The sequence below is a fragment of the Labeo rohita genome, chromosome 10 (assembly GCF_022985175.1).
Source record: "Labeo rohita strain BAU-BD-2019 chromosome 10, IGBB_LRoh.1.0, whole genome shotgun sequence".
Lineage (NCBI taxonomy): Eukaryota > Metazoa > Chordata > Actinopteri > Cypriniformes > Cyprinidae > Labeo > Labeo rohita.
The window spans coordinates 10,845,560-10,873,476 of NC_066878.1; the positions used below are offsets into that span (position 1 = coordinate 10,845,560).

The 27,917-nt window shown below is 35.3% G+C and overlaps 2 protein-coding genes across 3 annotated transcripts in view; both read left to right on the plus strand.

Moving 5' to 3' along the window:
• Positions 1 to 801, plus strand: part of LOC127171489 (mitochondrial import inner membrane translocase subunit Tim10 B) — a 10,229-nt gene extending 9,428 nt beyond the window's left edge. For both annotated transcript variants that reach the window (XM_051120169.1, XM_051120170.1), the window contains one exon: positions 45 to 801. In XM_051120169.1, the coding sequence (XP_050976126.1) occupies positions 45 to 584 (540 nt within the window). In that variant the 3' untranslated portion in view covers positions 585 to 801. The remainder of the gene's footprint in view (positions 1 to 44) is intronic.
• A 1,481-nt stretch (positions 802 to 2,282) lies between these two features.
• Positions 2,283 to 27,703, plus strand: ilk (integrin-linked kinase). Its single transcript, XM_051121369.1, has 13 exons — positions 2,283 to 2,441; positions 7,379 to 7,659; positions 16,682 to 16,847; positions 17,124 to 17,219; positions 20,076 to 20,172; positions 20,298 to 20,381; positions 20,527 to 20,612; positions 20,705 to 20,814; positions 21,109 to 21,236; positions 22,405 to 22,526; positions 23,057 to 23,156; positions 24,322 to 24,452; positions 26,093 to 27,703. Exons 2-13 carry the CDS (start codon positions 7,571 to 7,573, stop codon positions 26,240 to 26,242), a joined length of 1,359 nt encoding a protein of 452 aa, XP_050977326.1. The 5' UTR covers positions 2,283 to 2,441; positions 7,379 to 7,570; the 3' UTR covers positions 26,243 to 27,703.
• Positions 27,704 to 27,917: the final 214 nt, after the last annotated feature.

A 27,917-nucleotide genomic window follows, 5' to 3' on the forward strand; every position in this document is an offset into this window, starting at 1 on the left:
TGCACCCTTTTCTGTCTTGTGTTTGTGTGTTTTTTTTTTACCAGGAGCGATGTGCGGACAGTTGTGCTGGGAAGTTAATAAGGACCAATCACCGTTTAATGGGCACGTATGTGCAGCTGATGCCTGCAATGGTGCAGAAGCGAATGCAAGAGATGGAGAGCAAGGCTGCAGAAGTTGCTAAAGCTGAAGCTGCAGCACAAGGAGGTGCACCAGCATTGGAAAACCTATCTACTGCCATCACAACCACAACACCAATGCCTGAGAGCCCACAGATACCTTCAGCTCCAGCAGATATTAGTACATCATTAGCGACAAATGTCTCAGGTTTTGGACAAACTCAATCATTGTCAGATGTGCCCACAGTACCAAACAACACACAGACCTTTACAAATGAGTCTTTAGAAGGACTAGCAGCATCATCGCCAGTGATCTCAACATCTTCTAGTGTACCTAAAGTAGATGGAGGTCCTGTCTTGAGTGCAGTAGAAAAACTCAATCTGAAGCCCAGCAGTGTAATGACCACATCAGGTCTTGAAACACGGTCTGAAGGAGGAGCAGGACAGAGCCCCCAAAATCCATCTTGATGGCGATGTGCTGAGAACATATGTCTAGGAGATTTTCTTTATGTTGCATATTCAGTCTTAACAGTCAAAAGTCACAGAAGCCTTTTAAGATTGTTGAATATGGAATGGGTTTCATAAATATTTAAATACCTCTACTAAAACAGTGAATAACTATGTACTGCTGGCTAACATGTGTCTTTTAATAAATATGCGTCATGGAAACTAAAGAAAAAATGTTGGACTTCTTTATTATTAATCTGTGTTTGGTATTTTTACGATAAGTGTTTTGTGTATTTAAAATATTTTTTTAAAAAAAAGAAAGTAAAATAAATAAATAAATCTGGAAATAAATACATGTGGGATTAAAAAAAGATATAAAAACAAATGTGTAAATGGATACATGTAAAAATGAAGAAGTAAAGCAATAAAATAGATATGAAAAAATAAATGAAAATGAGTAAATAAAAGTTTAAAAGAATAAAAATAAATACAAAAATGTAATACGTGAGTAACAGAAAAGTAATAAAAAATAGATTCAATTTAATTACAAATGAACTAAATTTGTTTTATCAAAACTGTGTCTTGAAAAGTAAAGATTTTTTTTGACGTTTTTATTTATTAAATCTGTATTTGGTATTTTTAGGATAAGTGTTTTGTGCATTTAAAATATGTAAAAAAAAAAAAAAGAAAATTAATTAAGAAAACAAAAGAAAGTAAAAATAAATAAATTAATAAATAAATGTGTAAATAAATACATGTGGGAATAAATAAATATATATTTTTTAATATGTGTAAATAAATACATGTAAATAAATAAGTGAATAAATAATTAAAAAACAAAAATAAATTAAAGAATAAGTAAATAAAAAGTAAAACAAAAAGAAAAATAAATACAAAAAGCAATAAAAAATCAATTTAATTACAAATTAACTATATTTGTTTTATCTAATAATTTGTTTTTTTTTCATTGTATTTATTTTCATCTTTTTATTTATCTATAATTTTCTGTCCACACTAAAGATTTTTTGTTCTTTTTAATGTTTTTTTTAAATATATATATATATATATATAGATATTTCTGTTTAAGATGTTATTTTATCACATAAGTATCATATGAATAATATATATTATTTTTTGCACATATAAATAACTTCATCTATTAACGTTTTATTTATTATTACTTGTTACAGAAATCATGCATATGATAATATTCTTTCTCTTACTGAATTCATATATAATTTGAACAAACTTGTAATATGAAGTATTTTACAAACAACCTCACAACCAGCTTAAAACCGACTTAATTTTATATATTAAATACATTTATTGTACCTCTTTTTGTCTACTCATAACATATACCATGGTAACCAATGTTTTACATTTAATTATATGTAGACATTTTATATATTATAATAAATAGAGTCTCTGCTATAAATTGCCTAATTTTGTTTTGTAGTCTGTGAATTTTATTTAGTTATTTATTTACTTTAATTAGTGTAGTAACTTGCATTTTATTTGTGTAGTAGAGCAGCAGACCTTTACTTGCCTCTAATACTGATATAAAAGCAACGAAAGGAAAGGACCATGTTTACTATGTTTGGACAGATTTTAAATTCATGTATATATAATGAAATATTCATAACCCCAGGCACAATTCTGAAGTTAGAGAAAATCGTGTCCTGAGGCGTTTGTTTTCTTCACCTTCCAGCCGGGGGCGCTGCAGTGGCGTGATCTGCGGGGAATGAGTATGTGCCTGTCGGCGGGGAGGAGATCACAGACTCGGGCTGTAGTAGGGTGTGGACGCTGGAAGAGTGTCGGTTCGGACTGTCCCAGTCATCACCGTTGGTCCACTCCAGCTATAAGCGGCCGTATAAACAGGTAACGATGGGTGTTATGATCGACTGAGTGTGAGGGAAGCATGAAGCGTGTGTTGGTTATGTAGTTCAATGACTGTGGGCGTATATGTCTGCTAGCAGCATTAGCGCACTAGCTCACAACATTACAAAGTTACTGTTGTATAGCCATAAATAAAGTGTGGAGTCAAAAAATCATTTCATTGTGAATGATTAAGTAAATTATAATTCAGACCGTATGTTTTTTTTCTTTGGCTTATCCATGGTTAAGAGTCTTTAGTCAGTCTTTGACCTGGAGGGTCTGTTAGCTGCGCGGCTAATGTCACTCATACTGAGAGAACACACGTACTGTCTGTCTGTCTGTCTGTCTGTATATATAACTGTCTGCTGCAAATATCTTTGTGTTTCTTATCTATCTATCTATCTATCTATCTATCTATCTATCTAATCTCTTGACCTGAACATACGTGTCTGTCTGTATATTTAAGCACATATCTATCTATCTATCTATCTATCTATCATCTTATATAACATTAGATCTGTCTGTCTCTAATTTTTTTCCTCTTTCTATGAAAGTATTAACTATCATGTTTACCTGTTAGTGTCTTTGTGATGGAATGTATATTTAACTGAATCAATATTGGCCTGCTTTTGTCTCTTTAATCTAATTTGTTTGTCATTTTCTCTAAGTGAACACATTAGTTTCCCTTTCCAGCTGTCTCTGTTGTTTTTGTATATAATCTCTCCTGTATCCCAACGTAATTGTATATACAGCACATAACAGTTCACGTAAGAAATAGCTTCTTAAGTGTTTTTAAGATATGCTTTCTATTTTGTTTTTAATACCATAGCCTTTCTTTAATTCTCTAATAAAACAGACGAGTAGTTTTTCAAGAGTACGACAGGTCTTTGCGAAGACCTCTTAAGTAAAGTATGAGTTGGAGTGATGTCAGAGTATTAAAGAAACACATTCTGTTGGCAGAAAGTTGTTTTGGACTCAGAAGGGAGTGATTCGTGTGTTATAACAGGCCAAGACTTGTATGATTAGATGGGTATTCATCACCCATCAGCGTTTAATGAACAAATATTCAAAGCTATTGCTTAACCCTGTGAGGAGAATTAAAGGAATAGCTCATCTGAAAATGAAAATTCCGTCGTTTATTCTCCCTCATGTCATTCTAAACCATTGCGGCTTGTGCACTATATGTATATCATTTATTTTGTGGCGCATTAAAACAGTTAAGAGTGTCCATTACCCAGTTTTTGGAATGTCCTCTTGATATTTAATTTGGTTTCATGCGGTTTTGAAAAACTTGATTTAATTTAATGACTTTAAGTATGTCATGTGATGTTTGTTTGTGAATACATGCGAGTATACACTAGGCATGTTAGTCCACAGTTCAGTACGTCCCTCAGTTTTTAACCACGGTTTTCGGTTCGGTTCATTAATATCAAAATATTCCTGTAACCCTCTGTACACTGGAAAAAGTGTGGATTATTATATGGCTTAATATTTATTTCGAGAGAGGTATTGCTTTTCCGATTTTTAAGCAAAATAGGTTGGGTTTCATTCATACTGGATGCCAGAGGGCGCCCTCGTGCAGAAAATCTACGTATGCATTAAAGAGATAACACTGATGACGTTCCAGCCAGGAAATCTCTAATGTGGATAAAAGCATCGCTATTGCTGTAACTGAATAAAAACAAGATATAACGTTACACATTTTGAATGATGAAATGTAAGGATAAACACTCGTCTGCTATAATCTATGGTTTATCTGTGTTCTTCAAGCCATCTCGGGTATTTTTATAATGATTAAGCATATTTGTAAGCCATTGCTAATCAACATGCAGTATAGAATATTTATCTGCCTCATTATATGATAAGAAGCCACATCAGATCACAAAAGGAAGTTATTTCAAACACTCGACTGATGCTGTGAAGTAAAAATAAGTTATAATGTTCTCTTTTGTTGGACAACAACTTTAGAAAGGCTTATTGCATTTAATTAGAAGGGAAGATGCTCTGTAAGTGTTGCTTTTCAAATATAAACGGGGAAGCGTTTTCTCATCTCCGCACATGAAATCACGGGCACACACACAGCAAATTTCGAGAGGAATAAAACAAGGAAAATTATTTAAATGCAAAACCGAAAAACCGCAATTCACAAGTGTGTATTTAACCGTGGATGTCGTACCGAATGGTTCAATATTATATTGAGTATTGTGACATCCCTAGTATACACATTTTAATCAGTACTTTCTAAAAGAAACATAAGAAGTTATTGCTATCATTATTTCAATTAATTATTCACAAATATAATTTGCATGTTGGTTTTATAGGGTTTCAAGCAGGTAGCACTGAAACCCTGTTAGAGTGTCCGAGGATCAACATTCTCCACATAAATGTGATCGTGCAGACCAAACCGTAAGTCGTAGAGACTTGAAACTTGGAGAGATGGTGGGACTCACACCACCAACAAAATGACCAAGGCTCGCCCCAGTTATCAGCGATCAAAAGTACACAATCGCTCGTAACTCCTTAAAGGAGAAGTCCACTTCCAGAACAACAATTTACAAATAATTTACCCCTCCTCTTGTCACCCAAGATGTTCATGTCTTTCTGTCTTCAGTCGTAAAGAAATTATGGTTTTTGAGGAAAACATTTCAGGATTTTTCTTTTTATAATGGACTTCAATTGTGCCCCCAATTTTGAACTTCCAAAATGTAGTTTAAATGCAGCTTCGAAGGGCTCTAAATGATCCCAGCTGAGGAAGAAGGGTCTTCTCTAGTGAAACAATCGGTCATTTTTTTTTCCGAAAATAAAAAGCACAAAAGCTCGTGTAGCACAGGTTCTGGTATGCGCGTTCACGACGCTACGTATTGAATGATGTCGAAAGGTCACGCCGAATGTAGGCGGAACTACAGACCCAGTGTTTACAAAGGGAAAGCGCAAAGACTAAGAAAGTGCAAGTAAGTCAAACGCTGTTTACAAATGTGTTGGACGATTCTGAAGTTGTAGGAGAAAATAAGATGGAGTTTTTTGCCATACTCTACCTGGAGTACACAGACGATGAACTTAGACGTTATTCGTAGTAGTGATGGGATGTTCGGATCATTTCTCCAACTTGGACCTTTGAGTCTCATTCAGCAAAATGAACAAATCTTTTTTTTTTCAAGTCATTTCGTTAATTTTAGCAAAATCAGCATTACGTGACAGCCCCATAAGATGAACGAACGAATTGAAAAACTCGAAGACTCGAAACAGGTGAACTAATTCCAGTACAGAACCTAATATGATGTTGCACATGCGCGACTGAACAGGTCACTCCCTGAGACGACTCGTTCTTCGTGAATCACATTAAAGATTCATTCAAAATTAACGACCCGTGGACGCGCATTCTAGAGCCCGTGCTACACGAGCTTTTGTGTTTAAAGTATACAAATTTTTATTTTTTGAAAAAAAAAATTACAGATCGTTTTGCTAAATAAGACCCTTCTTCCTCAACTGGGATTGTTTAGAGCCCTTTGAAGCTGCATTTAAACTACTTTTTGGAAGTTCAAAATTGGGGGCACAATTGAAGTCCATAATATGAAGAAAAATGCTGAAATGTTTTCCTCAAAAACCATAATTTCTTTGTGACTGAAGACAGAAAGACATGAACATCTTGGATGACAATGGGGTGAGTAAATTATTTGTAAATTGTTGTTCTGGAAGTGGACTTCTCCTTTAACTGTTTGTGGCAGGCTCAAGTGTGTTATGTCATTGAAATACTTGGCTCACGACAGACAAAACACATGCCTCAGATTCATCCATCACCCTGGTGAAATTTTCGGTTATTTTGCATTGTTTAAAAAACCTACTTTTGCAAACTAGTCTGGTTTTCCATCCAGTAGGAACCAAACCAATACAGGAAGATTCTCTGGAGAGCGAATATCAATAATTATCAAAAAATGTAAAAATTTTGACTCACCGTCAAAACATGGCAAAACATTCAAAACGTTTACTATAACAGCTATAACTTTTGAAATGAATGAAATACCTTTGTCAAAGTCGTAACGTGTATGTAAGAGCTTAATCTGAGGTCAAGTGAAAAAAGTCGTGATGGTGCTATAAGAGGGACAAAAACATAAAAATGGCCATAACTACGCTATCATTTGTCCTATAGACATGAAAATTGGAACTCACGGTCTTGGTCCAAAGTGCTGCAAGTGGCTATAAGGACATTTGTGTATCTCTAAAAACATGGCCGCCACACGCCGATGAAATTTGAGCACTTATTAGACCAGGTTAACGGAGGTTGATCGGAACAAAATTAGGTGGGCCTAAAGGACTGTGATAAATTTGAAAGAAACTGGTTAATGGGAGGGGCGATATCACTCGATAGACATCATGCGATAGACCTCCTCATCCTGTACAGCTTTGCCTGCTGTCAATCAAAGCGTTTGTTAAATGATTGAGAAAATGTAAAAAATGTACTTTTGCAAACTAGTCCTATATCCTCAATCTGGAAAAAAAAATGCAGTGCAGTTCTTTGGACTCTCATCATTATATTTCAACTGTAAATGCCCTGGATTTGCCAAAAATGCTTTTTTTAAAATCATTGTTTTAGGTGGTTAAAGGCTTGATAAATAATATGTAATATCTTTTTTCATATGTGCCTAAATGCCTTAAAGCGCTTGAACCCTGGTAGTCGCTGCTTGCCGCTATATTTGGAATTAGTTTTATTTATTATTTATTTATTTATATAGTTATTTATTAAATAATTTATTATATTTTTGTAACATATTGTTTTATTTATTTAAATAGAAATAGAATCATGGCATTAAACATTTCTGGTAAACTGTGTTCTTTTTATTTGAGTTTTAGTCATTGTTTCCTAGTGACTTGAACTGTGACTGTGTTTTGTGCAAGCTGTATTCAAGACAGCTCATCTCAGCTTCCTTCTTGTTTCTCTGCAGTGCAACACAGACACCAGACACTTGCCCTGAGGCTGTGAAGAGACTGTCCCATCGCACCCTTCACGTGACTGGATGTCCTGTCAGACCCTCAGCAGTCGTCTTTAGGGTACAGCAGCATTAGACGCCTCTCCCAGGACACTCCTGGTAGGGGACGAAGGATTCCGGTAGCGTGAGCGGAGAGAGGGTGCAGAGATGGATGACATCTTCACTCAGTGCCGTGAAGGCAACGCGGTAGCCGTCCGCCTCTGGTTGGACAACACAGAGAACGACCTAAATCAGGGGTGAGTGCTTCTTTTGAGTCATAATATGAGCCGTTATTTGGTAGTTTGCCGTGTGGTTGTAGAGACCTCTTATTTGTGGTTTTGTACAGTTTTGGTTTAGCAGTTAGCTTGTTTTTTCATTCAAAGATGAACTTGGATGCTGTCAGTAGGGAGTGGATTCTTTGGTGTCCACGCCCACTTCAGCCATTGGGAAATTCAAAATGTATTGTGAAGAAATTGTCCTGTTTGCAAGGATCTTCTGTCTGGTCTTGTCCCTTAGTTCAACCCTCACTTTTATCAGTCTTCAAATCCCTGGGCGCAGTGGAGCGGTGACTCTGAAAGCCAGTGAGGGTAGATTTTATCACTTTGTTTGTGTTGTGGATTTCATTCAGATATTTGGCTTGTCGTGGCATACACAGCTTTTGAGGCATTAAAGAGATTCAGTATTCGATTATTATTCTTGTATAATTCTACTTTATAAAACAGATAGTTCCGGTACTTGATTCTGATTGGTTGAGCTGCATTCAAAGCTGTTGTAAATTACTCTACAAACATACACCTTTGTTTACTTTTGTGTGTTGCTTGGCAACCACTTTGTTGCAACTACAACTGTTTCTGAGGAACTACATTGTTTGGAAGAATACTGTTTTTATTAATATCATTACACTTTATTTGCTCTGTTTTTATTTGTGAAACCTTACTATGTATATGGAATAACCATTTTATAAAAGCAATAAGCCCCAAGAAGCCGTGGTTTACAGTGAATTTATAACAGCTAAGGACCGTTGTTAGGCACGATGGGAAGCGGATTACTAGTTTACATTTTTGATACCGGAAAAAGTGAAGGTGTTTCACCCATACAAAACATGCTGCCATATTGGTGTTCTAAGTGCATGTTTAAAAGGATAGTTCACCCAAAGATGAAAATTACCCCATGATTTACTTACCCTCAAGCCATCCCAGGTGTATATTACTTTGTTCTTCCAAACAAATACAATTTGGGTTATATTAAAAAATGTCATTGCTCTTCCGAGCTTTATAATGGCAGTGAATGGGTGTTGAAATTTTGAAGTCCAATAAAGTGCATCCATCCATCATAAACAGGGCTCTACATGGCGTAAGGCCTTCTGAAGTGAATCGATGCCTTTGTGTGAGAAAATTATGCATATTATAACCTTAATAAACCGTAATCTCTAGCTTCCACTAACTGTCGTAGAGGTGTTCATGAGAAAGTGGCGTTCCAGCGGATGATGAATTGGTGACCTAGTTAAAAGAGCCAATATATAAGATACCTTTTGTGTGCAGAGAAAACAAAAATAATATCTTTTATTCATGGCAGGACCGTTTTTTGTGCAAAAAAAGTTTTCTCATAGCTTCATAACATTATGGTATACCACTGATATCACATGGACTATTTTATCAATGTCCTTACTACTTTTCTGGGCCTTGAATGTGGTAGTTGCTTTGCTGTCAATGCAGGATCAGAAAGCTCTCGGATTTCATCAAAATATCTTTGATGCAACCACAACTGTTTCTGAGGAACTGCATTGTTTGGTGAAAGAATACTGTTTTTATTTATATCATTAAACTTTGTTTGCTTTGCTTTTACTACGTATATGGAAAAAACGTTTTATAAAAGCAATAAGCCCCATGAAGCGGTGGTTTACAGTGAATTGGTAACAAGCCATAGCTGTTATAAATTCACTGTAAAACACAGCTTCACAGGGTTTATTGCTTTAATTACTAGTTTACATTTTTGATACCAGAAAAAACAGTGTGTCAAAACATGCTGCCATTTTGGTGCTCTGCGTGCTTGTTTAAAGGCATAGTTCACCCAAAAATGAAAATTACCCCATGATTTACCCACCCCCAAGCCATCCCAGATGTGTATTACTTTGTTCTGCCAAACGAATACAGTCGGAGCTATATTAAACAATGTCCTGGCTCATCCAAGCTTTATAATGGCAGTGAATGGGTGTTGAGACTTTGAAGTCCAATCAAGTGCATCCATCCATCATAAACAGTGCTCCACACGACTTAAGGCCTTCTGAAGTGAATCAATGCATTTGTGTAAGAAAAATATCCATATTATAACCTTAATAAACCATAATCTCTAGCTTCCGCTAATTGTCGTAGACGTGTTCATGAGAAAGTGGCGTTCCAGCGGATGAAGTATAAGATACCTTTTGTGTGCAGAGAAAACAAAAATAACATTCTCTTACGTGTTAATCTTCAACATGAGTACACGGCAGTACCTTTGGTTTCTTTGTGCACAAAAAGTATTCTCATAGCTTCATAACAATATGGTTGAGCCACTGATGTCACATGGACTATTTTATCGATGTCCTTACGAAGGTCTTACAGGTTTGGAACAACGTGAGGGTGAGTAATTAACAGAATATTCATTTTTGGGTGAGCTAAGACCTGAAATATCCCATCTGTGTCTTACAAACTAAACGAAAAACATTCCACAATGGTGAAGACCAGAATTCCATTTGTAGCCCTATATGGTGTAAAGCATACACAGAGTCGTTCCGTGCACCCTCTTCAAATACCTCCACCTCTGCCAAGCTCCCTCTCACAAACAGCCTTGGCCTGCCTTCCTTCACTAATACATCCCAGAACAGCTGGGAAGCATAAAAGAGAGGAAAACGTCCAGGTAGATCTCCAAGAACCTGTAAGGAATCTGATCTGGATCTGTTCTCTTGCTGTCAGCCGCTAGAATTATAACCTGAAAGGAACGGGTCAGAGACGAATGGTTCGGCGGTGCCGATTCAGCACCGAATCAGCAGATTGCAGGCAGCGGCTAGTTTAGATGAAGCGTTGAAGTGTCTGATGTAGATCACTATCTAGGCATTTCCTGTGCTCTTCACATGGCTGTAGTTGTGACTTTGAAATTATGTGACAGAGGAAATGTTTGACTTACTAGAGAAACCTCCAGTAAGGGAGGGGAGAAATTAAGACAATACACTTCATTTTTATTTATGTTAGCATTCCCTATTCTAAACAACAGATGAACTGATCTGCCTTTTCAGGCCAGTTGAGTCCATGTGTAATTTGTGACTCAGAAGAGGGGGAGGAGGGAACGGTCTGAGCTAAAACGAAATGGTTGGGACGAATAGTTTCCATACGATGAGCTCACCAACCAAAGCATGCTGACTTGAGCCATACCAGTCCTCCCTCTGTGTCACTTCTCTCTCTCTCTGCCTCCCCACTTACCCGTCTCAAAGTGTTTTCCTTTTCCAGAAATAGAAAAACTCCAGCTAAGGGATTCGCCTTTCACTTTTGCCTATTGCGGTTTGCCTAATAAAATGGTTTTGATGCTTTGAAATGGGTGGTGAGAAGTGTGTCTGTATGATTCAGTTCTTCTGAAAGGCTATAAGGATTTTCAGCATGGCTTGAGATGTCACGACCTTACGTGTTTGTGGGAGGAGACAGGAAATAGCAGACATACATGGGCGTTGTTTATGCTTCACATTACAGTATGCCAGTCAGCAAACTGGACTTCGTCCTATCTCATATCTATCTAGATGTATATGTTAAACATGTATGGAAATTTGTGAAAATTTGGCCATTATGCCTGAATTTCCTTTAAGGTTGATTTTGAAATTGTTCAAGCTTTGACATTGAGAAGAAAATAGACCGTGTTTATGTTTATAAAGGGATAGTTCACAAAAATGAAAATTCTGTCATTAGTTACTGATCTTCAAGTTGTTTCAAAAATGTCTTTCATCTGTTGAGCACAAAAGTAGCCATTGATGTCCATCCATAGTAGGGGAAAAATAGTATGGAATCAGGGGCTACCAGCAACTGTTTGGTTACTAACATCCTTCCAAATATCTCTTCTATATTTTTGTGTTTAAAGAAATTCATACAGGTTTAAAATAACATCGTAACTATCTTTTTAGTGCATGTTTGTTACAATTTTGTATGATTTTTTTTTTTGTGCAATGTTTAATTGAAAGGATAGTTTACCCAAAAATGAAAATTCTTTCATTAATTACTCACCCTCATGTTGTTTCAAACTCATGAGACCTTTATTCATCTTCGTAGCACAAATTAAGATATTTTTGATGAAATCCGAGAGCTTTCTGACCTTGCATAGACAGCAACTACCACGTTCAAGGCCCAGAAAGGTAGTAAGGACATTGATTAAATAATCCATTGTGACATCAGTGGTTTAATCTTCGAGAATACATTTTTGTTCTAAGTAAACAAAAATAGCTTCATTCAACAGTTTCTTCTGTTCTGTATCAGTCTCTGCTGCTCGTAGCTTGTGCATAAAATTACAGTCGAACCACTGATGACACATTTTAACAATGTCCTTACTACCTCTCTAGGCGTTGAACATTTCAGTTGCATTGCTGTCTAAGCAGGGTCAGAAAGCTTTTGGATTTCATCGAAAATATCTTAATTTGTGTTCTGAAGATGAACAAAGGTCTTACGGGTTTGGAGCGACATGAGGGTGAGTAATTAATGACAGAATTTAGGTGAACTGTCCCTTTAAAATGTAAAAATCTTTACCACCGAAATGACCTTCTTGTTCCTGAAGAGATAGTAATGATAAGCAGCATCCAAAAAGCCATTTGTTTTGGCAAACTGACATTTCCTCACCACTAACAAAGACAGCACTATTATGATAATAAAACCATAGTCTTTAGAAGATGCAGAACTATCCACCTTGACAAATTCACACAGTAATGTTTTTTTTTTTTTGACATTTATTGAGATTTTGACATTTAAAAACATTCATTAATTAACTTTAAGTTAATAATACTAATGTTAAATTAAAATACAAACATCATACATCTTGTTCAGTGGAACAGGAAGGTTATTTCAAAAGAGAAGTAAGTTATTACATTTAGATGAATGATTTTATCAGTATTAGATGAACATTTATCAGTAACACACAGGGCTTCACATGAACTTTCTGCTCACCAGCCACTGTGGCTAACAGTTTTCCAAAATTACTAGCAGCCACTCAGCATTTTCACTGGCCACAAGTTTTGTTGTTGGGAAATTGTTTTATATGACCGAAGTTACTGCATACTCAGGCTGCACGATTATGACAAAAATCATAATTGTCGATTATTCCCTTGAAATTGTAATTGCGATTATTATTTACCCCATTATCACAATTTACATTGAATGATGTTTTGAATAGCTTTATACCATTGTTTAAAGCAACTGCATGCCACATTTTAAAGTATAATTTCTTCTTTAATACATTTTAGTATGCAGTAGGGCTGCAGTAGGGCAATGTGTGCAATTCTGTACTCTTGCAAGTTAACTTTTTATTGTGTGCTGTTTGTGTGCAATGTATAATACTTTGTGTTACATCATCTGTGTTTCAACTTGTTTTGAAGATCGGATATCCTTGTCAACACCCAAATTTTGCATCTGTGCTTCTGCAGTAGCGAATGCCATTTAAAGTTGACTGCCAGTCTGCTCTCAAATTGTGACTCAAAGAGGAACTGACACATTTTGTGGCTGTTTTTCATTCTTGATGTCTGGACAAGACTCAGAGCGGCTAATGATAGTAGAAAAACAGAAGACCGAAGCAAACTAAATGCTAGGTTACAGCTGTGTTTGTCTCTGTGGCTTTAAAACAGACACACTGAAGCTACCGAAGCTCAGGCCAATCAGCATTTATAGTGTTTAGAGTGAGCGATCTACTACTGAATATACTTCCTGTATTGTAACTTCTTGTTTTTAACCACACCATCTAAAAATACAAACAGTTGCATATCCTTTTTGATGTCTGTTTGAAATCAGAAGGTACGTTTTGAATGTTCAGCGATATTATTTGACCTTTTTCAGTTACATTTCCTGTCACATACGTCAATCTGGCCCACTTCACTAGCTTGTTAGTTCAGATACGGTTTTAGAACGTGGCGCCTCACTGATGTGCGGTTTATGATCTAATTCAGTATGAGCTTTCACTCAGCCAGATTGTTGCTGAAAGGTAGAAACCTGAACTCTGATGTGGAGTTGTACTTTCAAAACATCGTCGAATGCAACCCCAGAACGGATTTTGGACAGAGGACGCTCTTAATAAATGAGCTTTTCAGCTGTTTGATCATATAACCACAGGCTCAGATGTAATCTTTCAGCTGTTTGACTCCAGTATCAATGTTTGCATAGTCTGTCTTTGTACGTTTGTAAGTCTCTTAGCGTAAACATTCCTTTCTTTCTCTCTGTGCGCGCGTGCTGGTTGACAGCGCGTGCCTTAAGTCCTTACAAGGACAAGAGAAACTAACTGGATAAGAATTGTCCAGAGCACTCACACTCACACATGCAAAGGGAGGGAGCCACTAGCAGTTGAAGAGAGAGCGTGGAATATTATTTCCTGTGTTTCCCGCTCTGGTTTCCGCAGTCCGCCCCTCTGCTGCTTTATTTGTGTAACGGAGAGCTGAGTGATGTGATAAGAGTCTCCGCAGATAGTTCTCTTATAGTTCTCCTTTCTTCATTGTCCTGCTTTCTTTTTTCTTTTTTCTCCACTTCCTTGCTTGCTTTCTTCTTAATTTCTATTGTTTTGCCATGTTTTAGCTTTTTAGCTTCCTTTCTTTTGAACTTTTCTCATGTTTCTTCCTTTACACAATCCCTTCTTTCTTTCTTTCCTACTTCCTTTGTTTGTTTTTTTTTTTTTAAAGCTTCCTTTTCAACTTTCTTCCCATCTTTTCTGGTTTCTTTTGCTTGCTACCTAACATTCATTTCCCCATATTTTTCCATTTTAGCTTACTTCCCTTCTAATGTTCTCCCTATCTTCCTTTTTTTTCCCTTATACTATTCTTTCTTTCTTTCTCTTTCTTTCTTTCTTTCTTTCTTTCTTTCTTTCTTTTCTTTCTTTCTTTTCTTTTCTTTCTTTTTACATATTTTTCCTTTTCCTTTTTAGCTTCTTTTCCTTGCAACTTTCTTCATCTCTTTCCCTTTTCCTTACTATATATTGTTTGTTTGTTTTTGTTTTTTTCTTAATTTTTTTCTGCATGCATCCTTTTTTCCTGTTTTTCTCTGTTCCAACTTTTATTCCTTTCAACTTTTTCCCTGTCTTTCCTGGTTTCTTTCTTTCCCTTTCCCTTTTCAGATTGTTTTCCATCTTTCTTCCTGTCTTTTCCTTCCTTCCTTCCTTCCTTCTTTCCTTCCTTCCTTCCTTCCTTCCTTCCTTTCTTTCTTTCTTTCTTTCCTTCCTTCTTTCCTTCTTCCTTCTTTTCTTTCTTTCCACTTTAATTTTTTTCCTGCTAGCTTTCTTTCTTTCCCCATTTTTCCTTTTTTTCCACTTACTTCCTTTTGTTCCTGTTTATTTCCTCTTCCTTTCTAGCTTCCTGTCCTTCGAAGGTTTTTTCCTATGAGTCTAGGTTTCTTTCTTCCCCATTTTTTCTTTTCTGCTTCCTTTTCTCCATTTTCCCACTATTCTTTCTTTCCCACTTCCTTCCTTTTCTCCCACTTTTTTCCTTTTTTCCTATTTATTTCCTCTTCCTTCCTAGCTTCCTGTCTTTCCAAGGGTTCTTCCTGTTACTCTAGCTTTCTTTCTTTCTCTGTTTTTCCTTTTCTGTTTCCTGTTCTCCAGTTTTCCCACTTCCTTTCTTTTTCACCACTTCCTTCCTTTTTTCCCGCTTTCTTCCTTTTTTCCTATTTCCTCCTCCTTTCTAGCTTCTTGTCTTTCCACGCTTCCTTTCTTTCTAAATGTTTTTTCTGCTATATTTCTTTCTTTTCCCATTTTCCTTTTCTGCTTCCTTTTCCTACTACTCCTCCTTTTCTACTTTCTTCCTTTTCCCTGTTTGTTTCCTCTTCCAGCTTCCTGTCTTTCCCAGTTTCTTCCTTTTGAGTTTTTTTTTTCTTTGCTGCTTTCTTTCTTGCTTTGTTTGTCACTTTCCTTGCCTTGCTTGCTTGCATCCTTTCACCCCCCCTTCTTTGAAATGTGCAGCTTGGCCTAAAATGAAGAACATTCCAGAATTCCCATTGGGAAGCTCAGGACTCACTGTGAAGTTTCATTAGGGGTGGGCTTCCTGTTTGTTTGTCTTAATATTTTGTTTGTCGTTTTTGTCTTCAACCCTTTTGGTTATGACCAAGCCACCATTTGACTCCGTGTGGGTGTGTGTGTGCATGTGTGTGATAGTGTGTGTATGTGTGTGACAGTGTGTGTGGTCTGGTCTGTTCCGGCAGGACCTTGTGAGTAGCTTCAGCAGCTACCCTAAGTTTAGCCACACTACTGGCCTGATTATTTACCCAGAGACTTCCTACTCTACTGCACACACCCAGCCCTTCAACAAAACACTTCATTATTGAAGACAAAAGGCTTACAATGAATTATTGTGGGGATGAGTACGAGCACCAGCTGCAGACATTACCTTCGTTTATTTATAACGCACTCTCAGCAGTTGCGTTCAGTGGTTTAATAGTAAAACCACCATGTGGTTCATTCACATGTGCTCTCGGTAGCAGTGCTAATGCACAGGCTCTGATCTGATCACAGTGTTGTTATTGTAACTTTATTGTCACCGACGACTTGAAGTACTGTAAGTGTTTTACTGTTTTGAAAAGGAAATAGGAAGGCCTGAGAACGGATCTTGATCTCAAACAGGGGGTTGGGGGGGTATACATAATCTAGAGGAAAGGGCCAGTTAACGGCTGTTTATATTTAACTGGCTGGAGACAGACAGCTGAGAGCGGGATCACTGGCCTGACTGGAGACAGTTTACCGCTGTCAAACCACTGTCAAAAAATGTGCCTTGATTTAAAGTGACACTCCACCCAAAAAAAAAAAAAAAATTTTCCAAACATATATGCACTAAAAAAAATATTAAGACCTAATTTTAGGATTAATGCATTTGAATTGCATATGAAATTTTAAATACAGTCCACCTAAAAAAAAAAAAGTATATTTTAAATGTATAGTAAATGCATGAATGCATAAAAATTGCAGAAATCCTGCATTTACGCCTGTATTTTTTTATAGTGTGACTTTTTAGTAAGTATTCATGTGGTAATTATGATAAGCTGCTGACTCTAAATATGCTAAGCTGTGTTTTTTTGTTTTTTACAGGGATGATCACGGGTTTAGTCCGTTGCATTGGGCGTGCCGTGAAGGCCGTTCAGGTGTCGTGGATATGCTCATCATGAGAGGGGCGCGCATCAATGTAATGAACCGCGGTGACGACACACCCCTGCACCTGGCGGCGAGCCACGGGCACCGTGAAATTCTGGCCAAGGTGCGAACAGATCGTAGCGGATAAACGCTAAGAGAAACACACACACCTGCACTTGAACAACCACAGTGACCACAACGGTCACGGAAAGGTGTAAACAAACACACAGCTGCAAACAGCAGTTATAAATACTCACAGACGCAAACTTTCAACACTCAATAAGGAATAAACAACTGACAGAGTCTATTTTATACCTTTTAGTTCTATAAAACATTTTTAATAGATGTTTTCATGTTTGGTGTTTGGATACTAAATCATGTTGTGGTTTGTGTTGTCTAGCTGATCCAGTGTAAAGCAGATACCAATGCGGCAAACGAGCACGGCAACACCCCTCTCCATTACGCATGCTTCTGGGCCCACGACCTGGTGGCAGAGGTTAGTTTGAAGCGCCCTCTGCTGGGAAGAATGAGTTTGCTGGTTTCCATGCAGTTATAATGAATAGGGACTAGTGCTTTCAATCACCATAGCATTATCATAAAAGTTGTTTACATGGTTCTCGTGCACTATATTTTTCTGAAGTCTTCTGAATATGTACTAGTAGTAGTATTGTGTTGTGCGGGGAAAATACATAAATTGATTTTCTTCTGTGCAGCAAAGATGTTTTGTCAGACGTCTTTACAATTAACAAAAGATTGAATTTTAGTCTGTTCCTCACATGAAGCTTTAGTACGTATAGTTTAGTATAGTTCCAGTTCATTTTTATTGCATCAGTAACAGAGTTGTTATCATTAACTAACATTAAAACTGTTACAATTGCTTTTGTTAATTGAAATGAAGCTAAAATAACATATGTGACCCTGGACTACACAACCAGTCTTAAGTCGCTGGGGTATATTTGTAGCAATAGCCAAAAATACATTGTATGGGTCAAAATTATAGATTTTTCTTTTATGCCAAAAATCATTAGGAAGTTAAATAAAGATCATGTTCCGTGAAGATATTTTGTAAAATTCCTACTGTAAATATATTAAAACCTAATGTTTTATTAGTAATATGCATTGCTAAGAACTTAATTTGGACAACTTTTAAAGGTGATTTATTAAATTTTTTTTTTTGCACCCTCAGATTTTGAAATAGTTGTATCTTGGCTAAATATTGTCCTACACTAACAAACCATACATCAATGGGAAGCTTATTTATTCATAAATTTTATATATTGACCATTATTTATAGATGGATCATTATGACTGGTTTTGTGATCCAGAGTTACATATAATAAAATAAAGATATTAGATTAAAAAATTAAACTAAAATTAGTTTGCGTTGATGTACTAATATATGGAAATATATGGAAATATATGGAAACTATTCAATTTAAAAAAACAAATTTACCAAAACTTAAATTGCAATATAAAACTGAAAAACTGAATCTGGAAATATAAAACTGAAAAATAAAAAATATAATGTAAAATATTAAAATAAAAATGAAAAACAAATTCAAAACACAAAGTGTAAAAAAAAAAATTAGTAAAATAGTTTACAGTACCAGTCAAACGTTTTTGAACAGCAAGTTTTTTTTTTTTTTTTTTTTTTAAATAAGTCTCTTCTGCTCACCAAGACTGTATTTATTTGATCCAAAATACAGCAAAAACAGTAAAATGTTGAAGTATTGTTTTGTATTTAAAATAACTGTTTTCTATTTGAATATATTTTAAAACGTAATTTATTCCTGTGATTTTTAAAGCTGTTTTTAGCATCATTACTCCAGTCACATGATCCTTCAGAAATCATTCTAATATTCTGATTTGCTGCCAAAATATATATATATATATATATATATATTATTGCGTTGAAAACGGCTGAGTAGATTTTTTTTTTTTTTTTCAGTTTTTTTTGATGAATAGAAAGTTCAGAAGAACAGCATTTATCTGAAATAGAAATCTTTTGTAACATTATAAATGTCTTTATCATCACTTTTGATCAATTTAAACCATTCCTGCTAAATAAAAGTATTAATTTTTTATAATTTCTTTCCCCCAAAAAAAAAAAAAAAAAAAAAATATATATATATATATATATATATATATATATATATATATATATATATATATATGACTCCATGCTTCTGAATGGTAGTGTATAATGTTACAAAAGCTTTTTATTTCACATAAATGCTGATCTTTGGATCTTTCTAATTATCAAAGAATCCTGTTTTAAATACTGATAATAAAATAATAATAAATGTTTCTTGAACAGCAAATCAGCATATTAGAATGATTTCTGAAGCATCATATGACATTTAAAATTGGAGTAATGATGCTGAAAATTTAGCTTTGAAATCACAGAAATAAAGTAAATTTTAAATATATTAAAATAGAAAGCAGTTACTTTAAATAGTAAAAATATTTCAATATTTTACTGTACTGTTTTTACTGTACTTTGGATCAAATTAATGCAAATATTTTTACAATTTAAAATAATTGTTTTAATATATATTTTTGAAATGTAATCTATTTATAATCTATTTTAGAAATCATTTTAATATTCTGATTTGCTGCTCAAAAAACATTATTATTATTATTATTATTATTATTATTATTATGTTGAAAACAGGTTTCTTGGACAAACAGAAGGTCCAGAAGAACAGCATTTATCTGAAATAGAAATCTTTTGTAACATTAGAAATGTCTTTAAACAAATTAAAGCATTCTTGCTAAATAATAGTATTAATTCTATAATTTCTTGGTAGTGTATAATGTTACAAAAGCTTTTTATTTCAGATAAATTCTGATATTTGGATCATTCTATTCATCAAAAAATCCAGAAAAAATGTACTCAACTGTTTTAAATATTTATAATAATAAATGTTTTTTGAACAGCAAATCGGCATATTAGAATAATTTCTGAAGGATCATGTGACACTGAAGACTGGAGTAATGATGCTGAAAGTTCAGCTTTGATCACAGGAATAAATTACCTTTTAAAATGTATTTAAATAGAAGATAGTTATTTTAAATAGTAAAAATATTTCTGCTTTTGCTGTATTTTGGATCAAATAAATGCCGGCCTGGTGAGCAGAAGAGACTTCTTTAAAAGACAAAAAAGTCTTTTGACTGGTAGTGTATAATAAATGTAAAACACATGTAGGGCAACCACTACATTGCCTTTCTTCCTTTAACATTTAAGCAGAATTACCTTGGAAATGTTTAAACATTGGCATTCAGTGGTATTCAAAACATAACAATGTCATTTTAATCATACCAAATATGTTATCATTCATATTCTCTCAAGGATCTGATCAATAATGGTGCTCAGGTGAGCATCTGCAACAAGTATGGAGAAACTCCACTGGACAAGGCCAAACCACCACTTGCTGCACATCTGAAAGGTAAACTCTCTTCTTTAATAAGTAGATTTGCCTGAAGGGCTGTTTGCTAGCATTGTGAAGCCTCAAAAATTTCTGTTATAACACGTTCCATCAGCACTAATAATTCTGTTGCGTTTATGAATCAGAGCTGGCAGAGAAACAGGGACAAAGCCTGACCAAAGTTCCTTTCAAGGACACTTTCTGGAAGGGAACCACTCGAACGCGACCACGTAAGCACTCTCAGAACATCTGATTCTCATTTACATTCATCACGTAGATGCATTGGCGAACAAGCATTTTATTGTCAATACATTGACTACCCATAACCGAGGTTTGATTGCTGCTGTGTGTTTTTATTTCCTATGATGCCTGCAGGTAACGGCACACTAAACAAACATGCTGGCATAGATTATAAGCAGCTCTCCATGCTGGCCAAGATCAACGAGAACCACTCCGGGGAGGTTAGCTCATTTACCAAACCAAACCACAATAGCTATCCATGTCTCAGAGCGTTTATGGAAGTACTGATGTCTTTCTGTTTTCTCTCTGGCAGCTGTGGCAAGGCCGCTGGCAGGGCACAGAGATTGTGGTTAAGATGCTTAATGTGCGGGACTGGACTACAAGAAAGAGCCGTGACTTTAATGAGGAGTATCCTAAACTGAGGTGATGAACTGCCAGTCAAATGTGCCCACATTATACAGATTAAAGAGACAAATGGACCAAAAATGAATGCTGTATTCATGTACTCGCCTCGTGCTGAAGCTTTCAAACTTTGACAAGAACATAAAACCACCATTAAAAAATCCATGACTTATAGGGTATATTTAGAATTCATTCACTGAAAATCTTCTGCAACTGGTTTTTTTTTTTAAACGATCATTAAAAATGAAATGTCTCCATTGTGGTAGTGGTCTGTTGTTTCTGTGTGTTCATGTGTCCCTCTCCATCTTGTTGTAGAATCTTCTCCCACCCAAACGTGTTGCCCGTGTTGGGGGCGTGTCAGGCTCCACCTGCCCCTCATCCAATCATAATTACACACTGGATGCCCTATGGCTCCCTTTACAATGTGCTTCACGAGGGGACCAGTGAGTAAAACACACACGTTACTGTCTTTCACAGACCATTTGGTGTTTGTCAACTTCATTTGAATGTTATTAAATGTTTAATATACAATACCAGTCAAAAGTTTTTGAACAGTAAGATATTTAATGTTTGTTTGTTTTTTTTTAAGAAATCTCTTCTGCACATCAAGCCTGCATTAATTTGATCCAAAGTACACTAAAAACTGTGCAGTAAAATGTTGAAATATTTTTACTATTTAAAATAACTGCTTTCTATTTTAATTTATTTTAAAAAGCTAATTTTCAGCATTATTACTCCAGTTTTGATTGTTCAGAAAACATTCTAATATGCTGATTTGCTGTTCAAGAAACATTTTATTATTATTATTATTATTATTATTATTATCAGTATTTAAAACAGTTGAGTACATTTTTTTTTTTCAGAATTCTTTGATGAATAGAAAGATCCAAAGATCAGCATTTATCTGAAATAAAAAGCTTATGTAACATTATACACTATACCATTCAGAAGCTTGGAGCCTTTGTTGTTGTTGTTGGGAAAGAAATTATAGAAATTAATACTTTTATTTAGTACAGATGCTTTAAATTGATCTAAAGTAATGATAAAGATATTTATAATGTTACAAAAGATTTCTTTCAGATAAATGCTGTTCTTCTGAACTTTCTATTTATCAAAGAAACCTGAAAAAAATCTACTCAATGTAATTTCAATGTAATAATAATATATATATATATTTTTTTTTTTTTTTTTTGAGCAGCAAATTAGAATGATTTCTGAAGGATCATGTGACTGGAGTAATGATGCTAAAAAATTAGCTTTAAAATCACAGGAATAAAGTACATCTTAAAATATATTCAAATGGAAAACAGTTATTTTAAACCGAAAAAAATCTTTAAACATTTTACTGTACTTTGGATCAAATAAATGCAGGCTTGGTGAGCAGAAGAGACTTCTTCATGAAACATTAAAAAAATCTTACTGTTCAAAAACTTTTAACTGGTAGTGTATTTATAAATATGCTTAATTGCTCTTTAAATTCTGAACTTGACAGAAAAAAAGTTTTTTTTTTGTTTTTTTTTCCTGACTCATCATAAAGTTCTTTTTCATAAATTTAAGTTTAAACCCACTCAATCCTTCTCCTGTATCTTCCTCGTTCTCTTGTCCATCTAGACTTTGTTGTGGATCAGACACAAGCAGTAAAGTTTGCTTTGGATATAGCGTGTGGAATGGCTTTCCTGCACACACTGGAGCCCATGATCCCTCGGCATTATCTCAACAGCAAAAGTGTCATGGTAAGGAACTTGAAGCAGAAGTTTCCTTGTTTCTACAACTTTGGGTTTTTCCAGAGTGTCTGTTCCTGTTCAGCAAGAGAACATTATGATATGTAGCTACGAATTTAGATACTTGGGTTCAACTGGTGATTGCAAAATACACTTTTACTGTTTGTTTATTTGCTGTCATGGTATGTGGAACTGATTCAGTGGAACTTGCCCTCCATAAATTTAGTCTCAGCAGGCAGACCACTGTGAACAGGAACTGCTGTAAACAGTCTCAGTTCTCTGTGAAGTTTCTGTGCATCCTGCCACAAGTTGAGAGTTTCGCATGAGTAATGGAGCGAAAGTACATTCTTTGTTAGTAAATTTCTGAGTAACAATTATCAGTGGTCTGTAATGTCCATTGAAAATACAATATGTAAAGATCATTGTCAGTTTAAAGCACAATAGTCAAGTAAAGCCAAGTCTCAATCAAACATCAACTGTCTGAGGCAGAAAAAACCTCACACATCCTAACAAATCCATTCTCATTGATTCACTGACATCAGATTGATGAAGACATGACGGCCAGGATAAGCATGGCAGATGTGAAGTTTTCCTTCCAGTGTCCTGGCAGGATGTACTCTCCCGCATGGGTGGCACCTGAAGGTATTGTTCCCCTCCTTAACTCTTTAAATGATTATACAAGAAAATGTTACTTTATCCATTTATTTGTCTAGGGTTGGTTATATTTGCAGTCACATATATTTTCAAACCAAGCAGCTCTCTGTTCTAATCTGCATGACCAGCTTGAACCTGTTGTAAAATCTGCATGGGAAAATCTTTCGTTTTTACGCAGAGTTCCCGATCGTGTGGATTCCTTTTGAATTTACTGGATGTTACCCATAGAAATGTGCAGAACAGTGGTAAATGTGACAGAACGTTAAAGGAGAAGTTCACCTCCAGAATGGAAATTTCCTCATTATTTACTCAACCCCATGTCATTCAATATATTCATGTCTTTCTTTTTACGAAAAGAAATTAAGGTTTTTGAGGAGAACATTCCAGGATTTTTCTCTGTTTAGTGGACTTCAATGGTAGCCAACTAGTTGAAGATCCAAACTGCAGTTTCAGCGCAGCTTCAAATGGCTCTACACGATACCAGCCGAGGAATAAGGGTCCTATCTAGCAAAACGTTTTGTAATTTTCTACGAAAAATAGAAATTTTAACCACAAATGCTCATCTTGCACCAGCTTGACCTCACGCACGCATGATGTCGGTGTAAGTGCTGACCCAGTGTTTACAAAGTGAACGTGCAAAGAGTTTTCACCCTACCCTGCCTTTTTTAACCGAAGTACACATGCGAAGAACTAACAACATGTGACTTTTCCAACGAAAAACACATTATGCAATGCTTGAAGATGGACATGCATCACAGAGCTAGCGCAAAATGAGCATTTGTGGTTGAAAAGTATTTTTAAGTAAATGGCCAATTGTATTGCTAGATAAGACTTGCTAGATAAGACTCACATAAGGAATGTGAATCCCACATTCCTTATGTGGGATTGTGTAGAGCCCTTTGAAGCTGCATTGAAACTGCAATTTGGACCTTCAACAGGTTTGGCCACCATTGAAGTCCACTATATGGAGAAAAATCCTGGAATGTTTTCCTCAAAAATTTCTTAATTTCTTTTTGACTGAAGAAAGAAAGACATGAACATCTTGGATGACATGGGAGTGAGCAAACTATCAGGAATTTTTTTGTTCTTCTCCTTTAAACAGGAAATTTTGATTCACAAACATCCTAACATCTTGCTTCACATCTCTTCTCAGCCCTGCAGAAGAAGCCAGAGGAGATTAACCGGCGCTCTGCGGACATGTGGAGTTTCGCCGTTTTGCTCTGGGAGCTCGTCACCAGAGAGGTGCCATTCGCTGACCTCTCAAACATGGAGATCGGCATGAAGGTGAGATGAATCTATGAGTTTGGAAAGCAAGAGCCAAACCACAAAGACCTTAGCCCCAGGGTCAGAAATTAAGAGATGCTTGGGGCAAAAATGCCACCAAAATGCAAGATATGGTAGAAAAAATGGCTCTGCTTTTAATTTTAGTTAAGATAAAATTAATATGACTTCTTGCAAAAGCGCTGAACTCCATGAACTTGCAATTAGCACATTGAACACTTCAGTCATGGGGAACATTCTGTGCACATAATGAATTCCATTAACCAACATTACTAATCATTATTATTGATTATTACTAATCAATATTTGACAAAGGTTAAAAATGCACCAGGGAATCACTTTTAGGGGTCAAACTCTGACCTCTAAAGGAATAGTTCACCCAAAATTAAAATGTGCTGAAAATGTATTAACCCTCAGGCCATACAAGATGTAGATGAATTTGTTTCTTCACTGGAACATACGTGGAGAAATTTAGCATTGCATCACTTGCTCACCAATGGATCCTCTACAGTGAATGGGTGCCGTCAGAATGAGAGTCCAAACAGCTGAAAAAACATCACAATAATACAGACATAACCCACACCACTAAAGTCCATCAGTTAACGTGAAGTAAAAACTGCATGTTTGTAAGAAACAAAACCATCATTAAGACATTGTCTTGTCTGGATCAGGAGAGAAATACACTAGCAGTCAAAAGTTTTTGAACAGTGAGATTTTTAATGTTTTTTTTTTTAAAAGTCTGCATTTATTTGATCCAAAATACAGCAGAAGCAGTAATATTGTGAAATATTTTTACTATTTAAAGCAACTGCTTTCTATTTGCATATATTTTAAAATGTCATTTATTCCTGTGATCAAAGCAAAATTTTCAGCACCATTACTCCAGTCTTCAGTGTCACATGATCCTTCAGAAATCATTTTAATATGCTGATTTGAAGAAACATTTTATTATTATTACTATTATTAACAGTATTTAAAACAGTTGAGTACATTTTTTTTTTAAAGGGGAAATTATGGAAATTAGTACTTTTATTTAGCAAGGATGCTTTAAATTGATCAAAAGTGATGATGAAGACATTTATAATGTTACAAAAGATTTCTATTTTAGATAAATGCTGTTATTCTGAACTTTCTATTCATCAAAGAAAAATTCTACTCAGCTGTTTTCAACATAATAATAATAAAAAATGTTTTTGAGCTGCGAATCAGAAAATTAGAATGATTTCTGGAGGATCATGTGACTGGAGTAATGATGCTAAAAATTCAGCTTTGAAATCACAGGAGTAAATTATATTTTAAAATATATTCAAAGAGAAAATAGTCACAGTATTTCCAAATGTTACTGTTCTTGCTGCACTTTGAATCAAATAAATACAGGCTTGAGGAGCAGAAGAAACTTCTTCAAAAAACATTAAAAATCTTACTGTTCAAAAACGTTTGACTGGTAGTGTATGTTTAAAACATTATTCTGGACTGGATTCATGTGGATTATTTGTAGATTGTGATGCTGTTTCAACTCTCATTCTGACGGCACCCATTCACTGCAGAGGATTTCTCCAAATCTGTTGATGTCGATGAAGAAACTCATTCCTTTCTCATAAAAAATCATTTCTAACCCTGGTTATCCCTTCTCTCTTCACTAGGTGGCACTAGAGGGACTGCGACCCACCATCCCACCAGGCATTTCACCCCACATCTGCAAGCTAATGAAAATCTGCATGAACGAGGATCCTGCCAAAAGGCCCAAATTCGACATGATCGTGCCCATCCTAGAGAAAATGCAAGACAAATGAAACAGCCCTTCTGGACGACCCCCGCAAACACTGAGTTCACAGTATTGCCTTAAAATTCACCACTGTCACCAAAGTGCTCTATGCCACTGTAGCCCTCTGCTAAAGAAAAAAACGCTTTGTGGAAGCGCTGTTGAACATTTTTAAAAGCCACGCCTATATTCTTATATGCAATCATTTGTGTTTGTGCATATATAGGTTCATCAGTCCTTTCAGTCGTGTTCTCTGGAGTGTTTACAGAACAACACTTCTCTTAAAAACTCTTTTCGATAACCATTAAACAGGAAGTGGTGGTGGCAGTGAATGTACAGCAAAGTCAGTTTTCAACTAACCACTCCCACATTTCACGCATTGTTCTTGCTCAGTCGCTTCATTTCATTCTGTTAAAAGCGTCACAGATCATTTCATCACCTTAAAATACAAAAATTTGCAAATGTGTATGCAACAACCGCTGTTAGTATTTAAAGCATCATGCCGTTATCGTTCACTGTGTGTTTTCTTTAGATTGTCCCTGATAAGTCCAGTAGGCCTAATTTGCCTGAGATTTGTTTTTAAAAAAAGAAAAACAGTGCAATAATGCAATAGCTAATGCCAATTTTATGCCTTATCATGTAACAAGTAACCAAAATATGAAGTGCCCATAATATCATGATTGTACTGTCCCTCTCATAGCAGGGAGATACATATTATAAAAACGTTATGTTAGATTAAGGTACCGTATGTTCAAAAGTCACATCAAAAGTCTCCCATCTTTGCTTTCAGAAATCTACATATTTACATGATCCATACAATGCATGATTGCTACGTCCTCTGTTATGTAACTAACACTTCTCCTGTATCCTAATTTACTTTGTACATGTTAAGCATGTTACGTCTGAGAGATGTCTGAGAGATTTTTATACTGTATACATATATAAGTGTTTTTTTTTTTTCATGGGCGATACATTAGGCAGCCCATGAGTGCCTTTATTTTTTTGCTTTTCTAAACACTACATCTATTTACTTCTTTATTATGCTTCCACCTTGTTCCTCTTTCAGCTAACCAGTACGTAATAGGAAACCAAGACGAAAACAAGCATACTTGACATCCTTTTTTAAATTTCAGTGTTTATGTTTTGAAAAGCAAACAGCGATGATAATGGAAAAACAGACTGAATATCTAATTTATGCTCACTGTTTTTTCTGAGGTTGTGAGGTTTTTAATAAAACTTTATGTGGCTTTTCTTTCTTTATTTTGGAGATTTGGGCTGTTTATATTTTATTCATGATAACTAAAGTTTACTAAAGGAAAATAAGAACAAATAAAATGTTTTGGCCATGCTAAATGCTTCAATCTGTGTTCATTTATCTGTCAGAAAATAAATTATTGGGTTGTTGACATGAAATAATATCAAGCAGTGACAATGGTGTTTTGCGATTGTGATATGCTATAAGCTACTTCAAAATAAAAGGCTTTTTAAAACATGTTTTTCTAATTTTTGTAATTTTTTTTTTTTACCTGAACAATGTGTTTGTGCATGTACACTACCAGTCAAAAGTTGTTAAACAGTGTTTGATGTTTAATTTATATCAATATATATTAAATCCGAAGTAATCACCGTTTTTTTCAAAATGATCATAAAGGGGTCATCGGATGCCCATTTTCCACAAGTTGATATGATTCTTTAGGGTCTTAATG

Excerpts from the sequence above, each read along its gene's own strand:
- ilk (XM_051121369.1), top strand. The coding sequence starts at position 7,571 with ATGGATGACATCTTCACTCAGTGCCGTGAAGGCAACGCGGTAGCCGTC. Across the intron at positions 20,613-20,704 it reads ACGAGAACCACTCCGGGGAG|CTGTGGCAAGGCCGCTGGCA; the intron begins GTTAGCTCATTT and ends TCTCTCTGGCAG. Across the intron at positions 23,157-24,321 it reads CGCATGGGTGGCACCTGAAG|CCCTGCAGAAGAAGCCAGAG; the intron begins GTATTGTTCCCC and ends ATCTCTTCTCAG.